The sequence below is a fragment of the Bos taurus genome, chromosome 5 (genome assembly GCF_002263795.3).
Source record: "Bos taurus isolate L1 Dominette 01449 registration number 42190680 breed Hereford chromosome 5, ARS-UCD2.0, whole genome shotgun sequence".
Lineage (NCBI taxonomy): Eukaryota > Metazoa > Chordata > Mammalia > Artiodactyla > Bovidae > Bos > Bos taurus.
The window spans coordinates 15,531,826-15,546,725 of NC_037332.1; the positions used below are offsets into that span (position 1 = coordinate 15,531,826).

The following is a 14,900-nucleotide window of genomic DNA, read 5'->3' on the forward strand; positions in this document are numbered from 1 at the left end:
TGGAGCAGCGGTGGCAATTAGGGAAGATGTCACTGTTCCTGGATGTTCAGAAGTGGGGGTGAAGTGTGAGGGGACAAAGGAAAAGGGGAGGAGGAAGTGGGGTGGGTTGGAGATGAAGGGTACATCGTGAAGAGATAATCTCTGTATACTCATGACATCATCTCCTGCATGTATATATAGGGAATGGTCAAAGCATCTCTCATAGTTCAGTACTTCCAAAGTCAGCTGTGCTAGAGAGCCCCCTTCAGCCTGTTCCTGACGTTTATGAACTTGGCTTGCTAGAAGGCTCAAGATGATGGCAGGAATGAAAATCCAGCTGGTGTGCATGATTCTTCTGGCTTTCAGCTCCTGGAGTCTGTGCTCAGGTAAGCTCAGCTGCATTTCACAACTCCCTGAAATGATATCTTTTTCTGTTTTTGCAATGTGTTGTTACTAATGCTAATGTATCTGGGGAGAAGAGTTTCTCCCTTATTCTGATTTGCTTTTTAGTGATAGAAACTGGATATTTTCTTTCTCTGTATTTATGATTACAAGAACTGAAAATTTTCCCTTCCCTTTTTAAATTTGCTAGGTAGTATAAGGGATTTCAATGAGACACTTCATGTTCCAGTTTGCAATGTAATCACTAGGAAAAAAAAATGTAAAACTTAAATCAAGCTGATCTAATGAAAAGTACAGAAGTGGTGCCTGTCAAAATGCAAACTCATAATTCAAACTGATTGTATTTGAAATGTTTTATATCATTTTCATTCATTCTCTTAAGACATGGTGGCTTCTCCCTCTCAAGAATTATTTTCTTCATAGTGTGTGTATAAAGATAAAATGAATATTCATGTTTAATGAATCAACTGAATAAAGCATTATTTGTAGAAAATGATCTCTAGGAAAATACAAAAAAAATGCCAAGTTTTTTTTAAGAATATATTTTAAGTAACTTTTTTCTGTGACAAGTAGACATATTACGAATTTCACTATTTTCTTGAATGTCATTTAAGTTAATACATAATGTAACTAGAATAATATCATTCTTATATTGATAAAACTTATTTCCCTATAGTGTATTTTGCATGTAATAATTAAGAAGAAATCATACATTGCTAAATATCTATCAATAGCTTACCTTGAAAATAAATTTCAAATTTTAGAGAGTAATATGAAATATAATGATTGCAATATGCTCCAATTAATGTTTGAAAAATAATTGAATGATCACATCAAGGTGGAAAAAAAAAAAACAAGGGATAAGTGTAGAAAAAATCATTTAACCTGTTTTATACTGTAATGTCATAAATATAACACTGAAATGTTTAATTCAAATTCCTGCTCTGGTTTTCATTATAGTGTCCCGTAGCTTTATTTCTATTACCTTATGTATTTTCCAAGTTTTTCTTCTCTGTGAAATATTCATTAGTGGAAACAAAGGATATTCTAAAAAATATCAGAAGTCCATTTTCAACACTCTTGTACATGTATTGGTGGACATCTCTACTTTTGCTTAAATGATTTTTTAATAGCCTGTGATAAAATTGCCAAGTACACATAATTCTAAATTGTTGCTTAATATAGAGAAACAAATCTTTCAAAGTGTGTTTTGTAAAATAGCATCTCAAATAAAATAAATCTCAGTGTCTTCCTTATTCCAAAATTATCAATAAGTAACTTCCTTTGGTTTTATCTTTAAAAAATGTCTTGTACTTACCTTTTCATTATCTTGCTTTGAAAATATCAATATATATACACTCTATGTATATGTAGACTACTGCCAGTAAAAATTAACCAGCATATTTGATGACATCTTTGTAGTATAATCAGGTTTTATTATCCTGAGATTCAGAGATTAAACAACTCCAGATCATCGAGAGCTCTCGGCCTAAAATCATGTGCCTATTTTTGTAAAAGTGCTTCTATTGTTCTATTCTGTTAGCCTAAAATAAAACTATAATTGTTTTTTTAATATTATTATAAGGAGAATAAATACATAGCAAAGACAATAAACTTCTAAGACAAAGTTTTCTGAGATTAATCTTAAATATTCAAATTATAATTATATGATATGTGGTTATATAGTAAACATGTGGCTTTGATTTTACTCAGATTCAGAAGAGGAAATGAAAGCGTTAGAAACAGATTTACTGACCAATATGCATACATCAAAGGTAACTTTTTCTTTCTTTCTAAACCAAAGACTGAAAACATATGAACTCTTGTTACAAACATGGTATCCTCTTCTTATAGTAAGAGCTTCCCAGTGAGACTGAAAAGCTCACTGGGACGCATTTCCTTTTTGGGTAAACTGTTCCTTAAGTTCAAAGGACTTAAGGGTATCAATGTGACAGGGACAGAAGTTTAGTGATATCAATCACTACATTGCAAATTTAATTAAGTAGTCACATTTATGTGGAAATCCTCTCTCCATTTCAATCACATTGTATATGATGAAAGATACACTGACTTCAAGTTACATACATAAATGAAAATTAAGCGACATTTTTGCCTTTTGTTTTTGTATTGGGGAGAGTGAAATGAAGTTCCTAAAGTAAGAATGAAAGTTTGTGAAATCCATGAAAGAAATGTGACAGAAAGTAAAGAGCAAAGACCGGCAAACAGAAACTTGGAGATCTAAGCCTGCAACTGTGCTTGTGAACAGTCTGATCTTAAGCAAAGGGGGCTAGTTAACAATGCTTGCCTTTGTATCCTCATTTTCAAATGTTGGGGTGGGAGTTTATGATCTCCTAATTGTTGTTGATTGGAGAAGGAAATGGCAAGCCACTCCAGTGTTCTTGCCTGGAGAATCCCAGGGACGGGGGAGCCTGGTGGGCTGCCATCTATGGGGTTGCACAGAGTCGGACACGACTAAAGCGACTTAGCAGCAGCAGCAGCAGCAGCAGTTGTTGTTGATTAGTTGCTAAGTCATGTCCAATTCTCTTGTGACCCATAAGCTGTAGCCTGCCAGGCTCTTCTGTCCATGAGATTTGCCAGGCAAGAATACTGTAGTGGGACATTTACATGAAGTCCTCCTCTGGATTTAAATTCTCCCCATAACAGAAATGTTATTGGAACCTGCGTATTGTTTGTATTGAATCAGATAAAACTTTGTACTGGACCTTATTATTCCTCTCTTGGGATCTTGAAAGCAAGGTTTTTAGACTCCAGCCTATATCTAAGAATAAAACTCAATTAGAATATCCCCAGGTACCACGCTACTACACAATTTTGATTTACTCAGAATGAAATAATCAGAATATATCTAAATGTAGGGTTAGAGAACAGCGTTCCCAACCAAAAGATGCTTCTCAACAAAACAAAACAAAACCAAAAATCAAAAATATATTTTGAAGTGAGGCAGTCACCCTGTGTAATCACTGTTGTAACACGGGTCCCAAAGTTGAGGACTCCAGACTCCACAAATGCTGTGATTAGAAAGTAGATGTTCAGAATTCCTCCTGCCACCTCAGGTCTTCCCTAATTAGATGATGAAAGATATACTGGGCAGATGTCCAGGGCAATACCTCTAGCATGTAAGTAGAATTATGTTCAGTAGTGGATGTGAAGGGGAAATACCCATTTGTGTGTGTGTTTAGGATTGTGAGACATTATTATCTGAAAGCTAACAGACATATTTTCTACTATGGTCCTTAGAAGACATTTGGGTATTTCCACAATTGCCCAGATCCATAAAAGTTGAACACATTGAAACCAAATTCTACCATAACTTGTTAGACTTCCTATCACAAATGATCAAATTTTATTTAGTCATTAAAACTCAGTGACCAAGTATATTTAACTTTAAGAAAATGGATCCTTTGTTTAATATTCAATCAGAATAACCATGACTACAATCACTTCAATTCATAAATAGGAAGACATGTGAAGTCAATAGTCTTATTTAAATAATGAAGCAGATTAGTATGCCTTAGTGTATTGGTAGAGATTTTACCTTTATGATTTCAAGTTTAATTGATAAATAAAGGTCCTAAGTAATCTCCAAAATGTGTTATGGTTTGAGGAGTGCTAGCTACTTTGCAAAAATGTGGGAGTGATTATGATTCCTTCCTTGATGAAGATACTGCAAGGGAAAAGCAATTCCAGTATATGGTGTGGTTTAGTTTTATTCTTAAGAAAAATACGTAGCAAAAGTGTAGACACAGTTATATATTTCTCTTTCATTCAGTTATGGAATATGTCTTTAAAACAGATCATGGAAGAAAATTTGAATCTCATTGCCTCTTTGAAATAAGTAAAATACAGACTACTATGAGGAAGCACTCAGAAGCATAATTATCCCAATTTTGGTGCTAAATGGGAACAAAAAGCTCATTTCTTGCTTTGTACAAAACTACTACCACTTATTTCTCTCTGATTCAGTTCATGTTTGCTGTGGGTATTCTATGCAAATAAGAACTCTAAACTTTTGACCATTTTAAGCAAATTGCTGTATTTCAATTTTTAAAAGGATAGTATTATTAAGACTATTTATTAATTAATAATACTATTAATAATTCCATATTAAAAGCTTCCAAAACCTCCAGCTTTCCTCTTTCCACTCTAAAGGTAAAATATGTGAGCCGTTTCAATTTTAAAGTAAAACTGTTTAGACACCAAAATGTAGCAACAGAAAGTCAAGAGAAATGGCAAAGTTTGACTAGAAGTGGAAGATAAAGGAATTTTTTCTCACAATCGAATTCTCTTCATTACTGATCCTAGTGCTTTGGTATAGTTTTATTAAGAAAGAGAACTATCCACAGTATGCAGAAAGGTCAAGTTCAACTCCAAATACAACAAAGATAAGTGTGGATTTCCAGCCAAGGAGCAGGGTTGGAGTGGGGGGGTGGGGGGTCAGTGTATGGAAAATTACTAAAAGGAAAATCTGAATCTAGGAGGATTCTTGCTAGACTACTAAGCAGAATTCTAGGATGATCAGATACTAACAGTGAGGCATTTTTACGAACTTGACTCTGAAGGATTCTTGCTAAAATTGGCCTCAGTTGGATGAAGGACAAAGACCAAGGTCGGGACCTTGTCAGGAAGAGGGTTCAGGGGATCCTGACTCAGATTTCATCAAAGAGAGAGTCTTTGTCATTTTCTTGAGTAAACTATTTAAACCTCATAAGAAATGTTCTCAAATATTAATACCTGTCTATTTAGATACCGTATGGTTCAAAGTACTCTCTCTGCTGTGCTTCCAGAGTATGACAGGGGCTAAGGTGATATTTAATAGTACTGCTAAGTGTTATAGTGACTGTTTTAACTGGCAGAAGAGAGCAAGATGCTTTACTGTTTTCTCAACCAAAAATTAATCAGACAACAAAAGTCCTGACAAATAATTTATGAATAAAGCATTCTGTGGCTAATTAGTTTGAAGAGCATTGGATATTATCTTGGCACCATTGAACAGTTGGCTTCCCTGGGGGTTCAGATGGTAAAGAATGTGCCTGCAATGCAGGAGACCTGGGTCCAATCCCTGCGTGGGGAAGGTCCCCTGGAGAAGGGAATGGCTACCCACTCCAGTATTCTTGCCTGGAGAATTCCATGGACAGAGGAGCCTGGCTGGCTGCAATCCATGGGGCTGCAAGCAGTCAGACATGACTGAGTGACTAACATACACACACACTGAAAAGTTTTAATGAATATTTGCAAGCAAAAAATTCTGGGGATACTAAATTCAAGAATCTTTTAAGTTTCCTTTAAACTCAAGTTTTTCAATTTACTTGACAGCAAAACTCCTTTTTAAAAACAGTGAGTACAAAGTTAGTGTTCTAAGGAACATATTCAGATGATCTCTAAAGAGCTTTCTGGATATAAAATTGTAGCGTTGCCTTAATTGGTAACAAATCAGGTGTTGCTGCCACAGAATGGAACATTTTACCTCTTAAGTTTCCCATGGCAGAAAAATTGAAGCAACGGGTTTCCAAACTGGTTGAAAACATTTTAGTGAATATCTTTGTACTTATAGGTTTTCATGTCCCTAGGATAAAATCTTAATCAAAGGGTATGCACATTTACAATTTTAATACATATTGCTAAAAACACTTTTCAAAAAGTTATTGCAAGGTTTACTCAGACCAACAAATATTTAGAAGATAAAGTGTTGTTTCTCCATATCCTCATAAATACATCAAGTGTACTTATACTTTTAGGGTCCTTGACTTGCTAGTAGCCAAGCTGAACGTCATTCCACATATTTCTGTTACATATTTGTTCTTTGATGAGTGATTCTGTGCCTGTCTGCTCATATTGTTTGCCTGAGGTTTAATATCTTTTATGGAGTATTCCCCAGTTTCTTTTTGAAGAGCTGCTCCTGTGTTAAGTATATTAGCATTTTGTGACAGCTTTTACGCTATATCTTGCTTTTGATTTTAGTTCAGGCTGTTAGCTTTCTAGAGATAATTTACAAATTTATGCATATAATTATCTTTTTCTTTATGGATTCTGGTTTGGCTATTTGATTAACAATATATTTCCAAATTTATAAAATAAATTCTATATATTTACATATTTTTACTTTTACTCATATTTAACCCATCTGGATATTGTTAGACTATAATATATAAATAAAGGTTATAACTAGATCTAAATCCAGATTTCCCCTGAACCAACTGTCTTAAGGACTTCAAATGCACACTTTGCTATGTGCTTTTCAATCATATGGACTTGGATCAAAATTTGGACATTATATTCTCTTTTGAGTTTAATATTTATTCTTGCTCTGTTGATTTACTCTTTGATTCAGTCCAGTTCAGTTCAGTCACTCAGTTGTGTCTGACTCTTTGTGATCCCATGGACTGCAGCACGCCAGGCCTCCCTGTCCATTACCAACTCCCAGAGTTTACTCAAACTGAAGTCCATTGAGTCGATGATGACATCTAACCATCTCATCCTCTGTCGTCCCCTTCTCTTCTTGCCTTCAATCTTTCCCAGCATTAGGGTCTTTTCAAATGTGTGAGCTCTTCGCATCAGGTGGCCAAAGTATTGGAGCTTCAGCTTCAACATCAGTCCTTCCAATGAACACGGAGGACTGATCTCCTTTAGGATGGACTGGTTGGATCTCCTTGCAGTCCAAGGGACTCTCAAGAGTCTTCTCCAACACCACAGTTCAAAAGCATCAATCCTTTGGCGCTCAGCTCTCTTTGATTGCTCTTTGATCACTCTCTGATTACTCTTTGATCACTCTCTGATTACTCTCTGATCACTCTTTGATCACTCTCTGATTACTCTCTGATCACTTTTCGATCACTCTCTGATCACTCTGATTACTCTTTGACCACTCTTTGATCGCTCTCTGATCACTCTTTGATCACTGAGCTCTAAGATATCTTTCAATATCTGGCAGAGTAAGTCCTGACTCATGAGCTTTTTATTTTCCTAAATTTTCTTGGTTCTTACACATTCATACTTCGAATTCATAATTATTTCCCTACACTCCCTCTTCTTCCAGTCTCCCCATATTTTCCAGATTTGCAATTGCACTGCATTTGGAGAATAATTCAGAGAAAATTGATGCCAATAGAATCGATACTAATATTTTTGAGTCTTCTTATCACACCTCTGTGTTCATTACAAAACATTTTTTATGTTCTTTAGAAAAAACTGATGCTTTTTTTTATCTGTGTCCTTTGAGGTTTATTAATTTTTATAAGTTATTTCACATTTAGTTTCTCCTAAAATTGACAAATGAGAAGGCTGTTTACTATGGTAATAATGGTTTCATACAGGGTCTTATTAGAAAAGAATAGTTATTTTAGAAAATATTATAATTTTAAGATAAATAAATTAGTCAGCTTTGATGCTACCTATGACAACTATTCTGGAGAAGGAAATGGCAAGCCACTCCAGTGTTCTTGCCTGGAGAATCCCAGGGATGGGGGAGCCTGGTGGGCTGCCATCTATGGGGTCGCACAGAGTCAGACACGACTGAGGCGACTTAGCAGCAGCAGCAGCAGCAGCAGCAGCAAGATGACAACTATTAATGTGTGGAATAGATTTGTGGTCTCACAATACTATAATTGCCAATATTTATTAGTACCATCATAGTTGCTGTTCCATTGGACACTAACCTGAAGTATAATAAAGAGAGAGTGGTATTTGAATATTTTCACCTGTGATGTATACATATATATTTACGCATTTCTATTTACTGTAATTTCTATTTTCTTTCTTGCTTTGCTTGTGTATGTGTGTGTTTATGTGTTAGCTTTATTGCTTTTGTTAAATAGAGGATATGAAGTATTTGGAGCTATTCAATTTTGTGATATGAAGTTACTAAGTTAATAACAGTGTTAGGCTAGAGTAACAGTTAGATCCTAAAAGGTAATGGCTTAGCACAGTAGAAAATTTTCTAACTCATATGACATAAGTTTAATTACAATAGCTATTTCTTTCTACATTTCAGATCAGTAAGGCAAGTGTTCCCTCTTGGAAAATGAGCCTGCTGAATGTCTGCAGTCTTATAAATAACCTGAACAGCCAAGCTGAGGAAACAGGAGAGTTTCATGAGGAGGAGCTCATTACAAGAAGGAAATTTCCTGCTGCCTTAGATGGTTTTAGCTTGGAAGCAATGTTGACGATATACCAGCTCCAAAAAATCTGTCACAGCAGGGCCTTTCAACACTGGGAGGTAAAACAAAAGAAAAATATGAATATGATTATGGTTATACTAGTTAACTCTCATTTACACTGATTGTTTTAATCCTGATAATTATCATAACAGGAAGATTTACAAATATTAAGGAAGAATAAACCATGTGTTGAGGTTAACATTCCTTCAGATCTTTAAAGTGTTTTGCAAATATTTGAAGTTTAGCAAAATATCTTTCCTTTGGTCTCTAAAGGGGGATCTGTCTTCAGGCAGATTTGATCCACAGGCTTTTATTGTGGATGGCGTGCTTAGGCAGCTTTTGGTGCTGGTGGTGGTAGTGGCATGCTGAAGAAATTTAGGAAACTCAAAATGTTTTCTTAGAAATACTAAATCCTGTGTGTTTGTTTATAAATAAACACAGAACACAAAAGGCTTCATTTGTATTTGAAAATATTAGGTAAATAAAACTGGAATGATAAGAATATATATATTTCCACTTACCACTTCTACTTCTATTTTAATTGAGTGTGTGGATGGTGGATTTCAATCATCCTTAGAAGCTGAATTAGATTCAGCTAATTTTATTTGGCTAATAAAGCCAAATATAGAACTATACAGAACTACAATGAAGGAATGGATGTATATTATACACCACATGTGTAAAATAGATATCTAGTGGGAAACTGTTATATAACACGGGGAGCCCAGCTAGTGCTCTGTGATGACCCACCTAGGGGTGGGATGGGGGTGGGTGGGATGGAGGCTCTAAAGAGAGGGGGTATATGTGTATACTTATGGCTGATTTGCATTGTTGTATGGCAGAAACCAATACATCATAAAGCAATTCTCCTCCAACTAAACATTTAAAAATGAAATTAAAATTTAAAAAAATACTACACTGGTGACTCACCACCTTTGGTTTGAAAATATTTGGAGGAGAAAAGGAAGATGAAAATGCTTTAAGAAAATTTATAATTTTATAATTTTCCCAACAAGGGAAACATTTCTTTTGGATTAACCCCTAAGAGAAATTTACTTCATGTTTCATATTCTGGGCTTACACCAACATCAGGGATCTGAGGGTCTGAGGGTGCCTTTCCTGCTAATATGACCATCTCTATAACCATCTCTATAACATGCCATCACAGAGATATCCTGTAGAAAAGAGGAAATGCAGTGCAGAACTTCTAGTATTTATTCTAACTTTTAGACAAAAAAAGTATTTTCCAGATTAAAATAAAATAAAAAAACGGTTTTTAATTTTTCTTGCTGGATTGTTTATCCTCTAATTCCAATTCCAGTTAAATGATTTTCTCTTTAAAATATTATGTCAATAAAACATGGAAAATTGGGAAATGTCAATTATGTGCTCTTTATTCAGAAAAAAAAACCCTTAATAAACCATAATACACAAAAATCAGGTGCACATAAGATTAAAACTTTTGCTATTTGAAATGTTACAGAGTGATTTAAAATGAAATGATGATATTACTCAGAGTGTGGTACAAGTAATTACAGACTATGTGCACAGAGAAACAAAAGATTAAGGAACTAGATTTTCTGACAGTAGCTGTTTTTCCTTCTCTGAAATTGAATAGCTGTGGGTTGAAATAAAGTATTTGTGATACGATTCAATGCATACAGATTATGATTAAAAACTTAGTCTCCTATTAGTACTAGTTATAGTCACCCCAAAGTTTAGAAGATAATCACAAATATGAACATAATTCTTATCTTGAGCATTAGCATTGATTTGTTTAAAAATCTTATGTAAATCATGTGCAAAATTCTGGGAAGAGTTTCTAAATATTTTATGCTGGTTGAACATTTTGAATCAGAGCAGTACTATCTGAAAAAGTATTTGGAACTAATTTTAGAATACAGCGTGTTCAATGAGACATTAGGCAAGATTCTACATGAAGATTAACTTCCTTGAGTTTTTGAATGTGAACTTGATTTTAATGATTAATTAAAGAAGCACAGACTAAAGATCTTTAACACTTAAACAGAGCCTTGCTTAAACAGCTGAGCAAGTAGGCAGAACAAGCATTCCTCTCTCTAATGACTGAGAAATGGATCTCTAGAATGGCTTTCAATTCAAATCATTAATTAACAATGGAATATAAATTTCTATTGACCTTTGAGGTCAAACTTGGTTCACTAAATTCAGATCTCTATATTTGTTGTGACTTATGATATATTTCCATCTTTTGGTCTATCATACATTGAAGGAAAATACTGAAAGTAACATTAAGTGAATTTTTTTCATTTGGAGGTAGTAATATGGCCTTGACAAATAAAAAAGTTAAAAGCTAGCTGATGAACTAGGAAGAACACTGAACAGAGAATAAGAAAAACCATGTTTTCATCCTCTCAGCCACCTGATATCTACCTGTCCTCAAGCAAAACACTTAATTGCTATGAACCACATCATCCACATATGTCTTATGTCTGAATGCAAATGAGATAAAAGGTAGATGAAACAGCTTGAAATGGAAGACTTTAATGCATGTAAGTTTGATTCATATTCTGTCTATCTTGTAGTTGATTCAGGAAGACATTCTTGATGCTGGAAATGACAAAAATGAAAAGGAAGAAGTGATAAAGAGAAAAATTCCTTACATTCTGAAACGGCAGCTTTATGAGAATAAACCCAGAAGACCCTACATACTCAAAAGAGGTTCTTACTACTACTGAGAGGATAAATATTTTATTTACATGTGATTGTGATTTCTTTTAATGAAATATCAAATTATATTTGTGTGGAAATGTGACAGAGCACAATTATTTTGTCTCTTCTACAGTTGTGGTTTATTAGATGTGATTTTTTTCTGCATTACTATAAATTGGACTAAATGTTTTAAAATAAATCTAGATCTTGAGCATGAAATGTTGTGTATAATTGGAGTAGATATTAATTAAGTCACATAGAATGTTTTGTCATTTTGCAAAGCACTTAATGGGTTGTTCAAGCAGTTAAAATGTTTGCCATTCTAAACCAAATTAAAAGAGATTAGGACAGTTTTACCGCAAAGTCTAGCCTACCTGTCATTAACCCAGAACAAAGTAACACCTGTTTTATTATTTGAATGTTTCATTGAACTGAAACACATGCGCTTTTCCAAGACTTACTCATTAATCTCAGAAATGGGGAAGGCAATAGAAGTAAAATAGGACCATCTTCAAAGAATGATTAATGAATTATTGTTAATTATGCGTGTCTTAATGAATGATCTTAGACTGAATTTGTTTTTCTGTTAAATGAATTTAATAGCTAATAAAAACACAACAGCCATCAGAACTATGTTTCTTTGCAAATTTACTTCCATTAGAATAGTTACCCTTATCCACTTTTCCCCCTCACATTCAGTAAATGATAGCTTTATTTTTAACTTCACTGAGGAATTTGTATGACTAATATGTTTCCCACTTAGGAGAACATTTTTGAGGCAAAAGGAATACTTTAAATAACTCCTCATAAATTTCCTTAAAAACTGTAGTTATGGTCTCGTAAACCCTCATAGTCCTTCCGACCCACCATTAACAGTGGTCTCCTAGACTGCTGCTTTGACAGGTGGCCTATGAGGACCTCTATTTACAGCAATGCAACCAAGTCCCACAGTCATCTCTGAAGGAAGATAACCAGGTTTTGAGTTATTCTGGAATTAAGGAGTTTTGAGAACTCTGTGTCCTTTAGTTGAGAGCACTCCCTCCCATAGGCTAAACTCCACTTAGGATTTAAGTGTAGCCCACCAATCTCTGAGTTTTTTTCTGGTAAAATCATGATTTCTCATAACCACTTCCCCACGATCTTTTACAATCCTATCAGCTTCAACATTAAAAAGTGCCCAAGGAACTGATCCTAAAAGGGAAACTATTCCATAGTGATTAGGAGTGTCCACTCTGGAGTCGGGATGCCCAGCTTCAGCCCCACTCTTCACTAGTATTCTTGGACACCTCTGTCTCCTCAACTACAAAACGTCAGAGCTGGGTGAGGGCAAAGTGGTCTGATATGGCATAAAATGCTTAGAACAGTGCCTGGAATATATTAACCACACTACATTTAACACTTCTTCTAGCCACTTTCATACCGGTTTTCCTTTCTCCTTCAAAAAACCACAGAGCATAACACAATTTCATGATCTAACCCTTGGCGTTTTGAACAACAGCTGATCTCCTATTACTTGCTTCATTCGTTATCTATGAGTTTCACCTACGTGGGCAAAATCGCTCCACAATCACCCTCCTCAGTCTCTGACATCTTCACTTCCAATAATAAACATTTTAACCATTTCATCTCATCCCATCATTTCCACAGTCATACTATAGAACTTATTATACTCTCAATAAATTCAACTTCTCCAAAAATCTCAATTCCAAACACTCTGCTCACTCTATCCACGTCATCTTCTCTTTTCAGTTCATATAATCTATGATTCTCACTCTACCATTTATGATCTTACTTAATCTATTGCCCACCTCTGTTCACTTTTCAACTACTAATCACACTCTCACTTTGCACTTTACTTAGCTTAGATTTTATCATCCAAAACTAAAATTACTGTCTTACTACCCTCAACATCCTGTCCTTCCACCTTGTATGAGCCTGTGGAAACACCATTTGTTAAACTGAAATCTCCCCTTGATTCTGACCTCACCTGAGAAGCTGAACATAGCTGGAGAAAAATCCCCAACCTGATGAGGAGACACATTTCAAATTTGTGATCCCCAATCTCAAGTGGGTCCTTAGTACTGTCCAATACCCCTATTTCCTTTGCCTGATAAATTTTGCCTCTAATTCTCTCTACTGGTTGTTTTATATCTTATCTTTTTCCTTGAATTGCAACTCTCATCCTTTTCCACATTTGTCAGATGCCTTTCTAATGATCTCACCTAAAATTCAAAGCAATAAGGAGAAAACTATATCATTGTCCTACAACTGAATGTTACAATCCCCTAGCATTTCCCTTCACTCTGTTCTATTTCAATGGAGGAAATGTCTCTTCTCTTCTGAGGTTCACTGCTTCATTTCTGCTTGTTAGTAAATGGTCCCACCACCTACTGAGGTATAAAAAAAATCTAGTCATAATTCTTAACTCTTCTCTGCTACACGCCACCACCCAAGTGGCTCAGAGGTAAAGAATCTGCCTGCCAAGCAGGAGACATAGGTCTAATCCCTGTGTGGGGAAGATCCCCTGGAGAAGGAAATGGCAACCCACTCCAGTATTCTTGCCTGGACAACCCCATGGACAGAGGAGCCTGGCAGGCTACAGTCCATGCGGTTTCAGAGAGTCAGACACGACTTTGTGACTGAGCATGCACTCACGCTCTTTAATACGAACCTGGGATTTCATCTATTAAGAACTTTTGCTGCTTTGCATTCAAAAGACATGTCATATCTCTCTGCTTCTTGCCACATCATCCACCATTATTGCCTTAATTTGCAAGTTTCCCCCTCTTGCTGGACTGTGACAATTTCTTCCTAACCATTTTCCCATTGTCTTTCTATTTATCTGCATCCATATAGCAGAATAAGGTTTTAAAAATATTAATTAGATTATGCCATATGTCTCTCCTCAACTCCCCACAATGTCTTTCCATTTCACTTTGAATAAAATCAAATGTTGTCATGAAAGGCCTGAAATGCTTTGGTATTGTCTATTCTATTGAATTCCACTCATCCTCCTCTGGTCTCAGGGCTTCCCTGGTGGCTCAGACAGTAAAGCATCTGCCTGCAATGCAGGAGACCTGGGTTCGATCCCTGGATTGGGAAGATCCCCTGGAGAAGGAAATGGCAATCCACTCCAGTGCTATTGCCTGGAAAATCCCATGGGCGGAGGACCCTGATAAGCTACAGTCCAAAGGGTCACAAAGAGTCAGGCAGGACCAAGCGGCTTCACTTCCTCTGGTCACACTGGCCTTCTTGTCATTCCTTTAACATATCCAGTTTGTTCTGCTCCAGAGCCTTTACAGATGCTGAAACTTCTTTTCTGGAAAGCTCTTCTGGTTAAAAATCTTTTTCCCTGTACACAGGACACCCACTAAAAGACAAGTCTCCCTTTTCATAGGAATGCCTAAGTTAGAGCCAACAGATAATGGGTAGAAAAAATGTAAAAATATAACTTGTGGGTCTATTATAACTTAAAGAGAAACTTCATTCCCTGAACTTTGACTTTTTCCTTATTTTGTTTTTTTTTTTTTTTTTGGTTTTAAATATGAATTTATTTTAACCACACAAATGAATACCATTCTCTTGAAGATGACATTGATTGATAGAGCTTAAATCCTTTAACAATGCTGTGGACCAAATCTACCTCACCACCCT

General features: G+C 35.5%; 1 protein-coding gene across 1 annotated transcript; it reads left to right on the forward strand.

The window, feature by feature from the left end:
• Window positions 1-203: 203 nt before the first annotated feature.
• Window positions 204-11,874, forward strand: NTS (neurotensin). The gene is given in 4 exon segments (NM_173945.4): window positions 204-365; window positions 2,095-2,156; window positions 8,390-8,614; window positions 11,120-11,874. Coding segments are annotated over 4 exon segments (513 nt in total). The 5' UTR covers window positions 204-292; the 3' UTR covers window positions 11,273-11,874.
• Window positions 11,875-14,900: the final 3,026 nt, after the last annotated feature.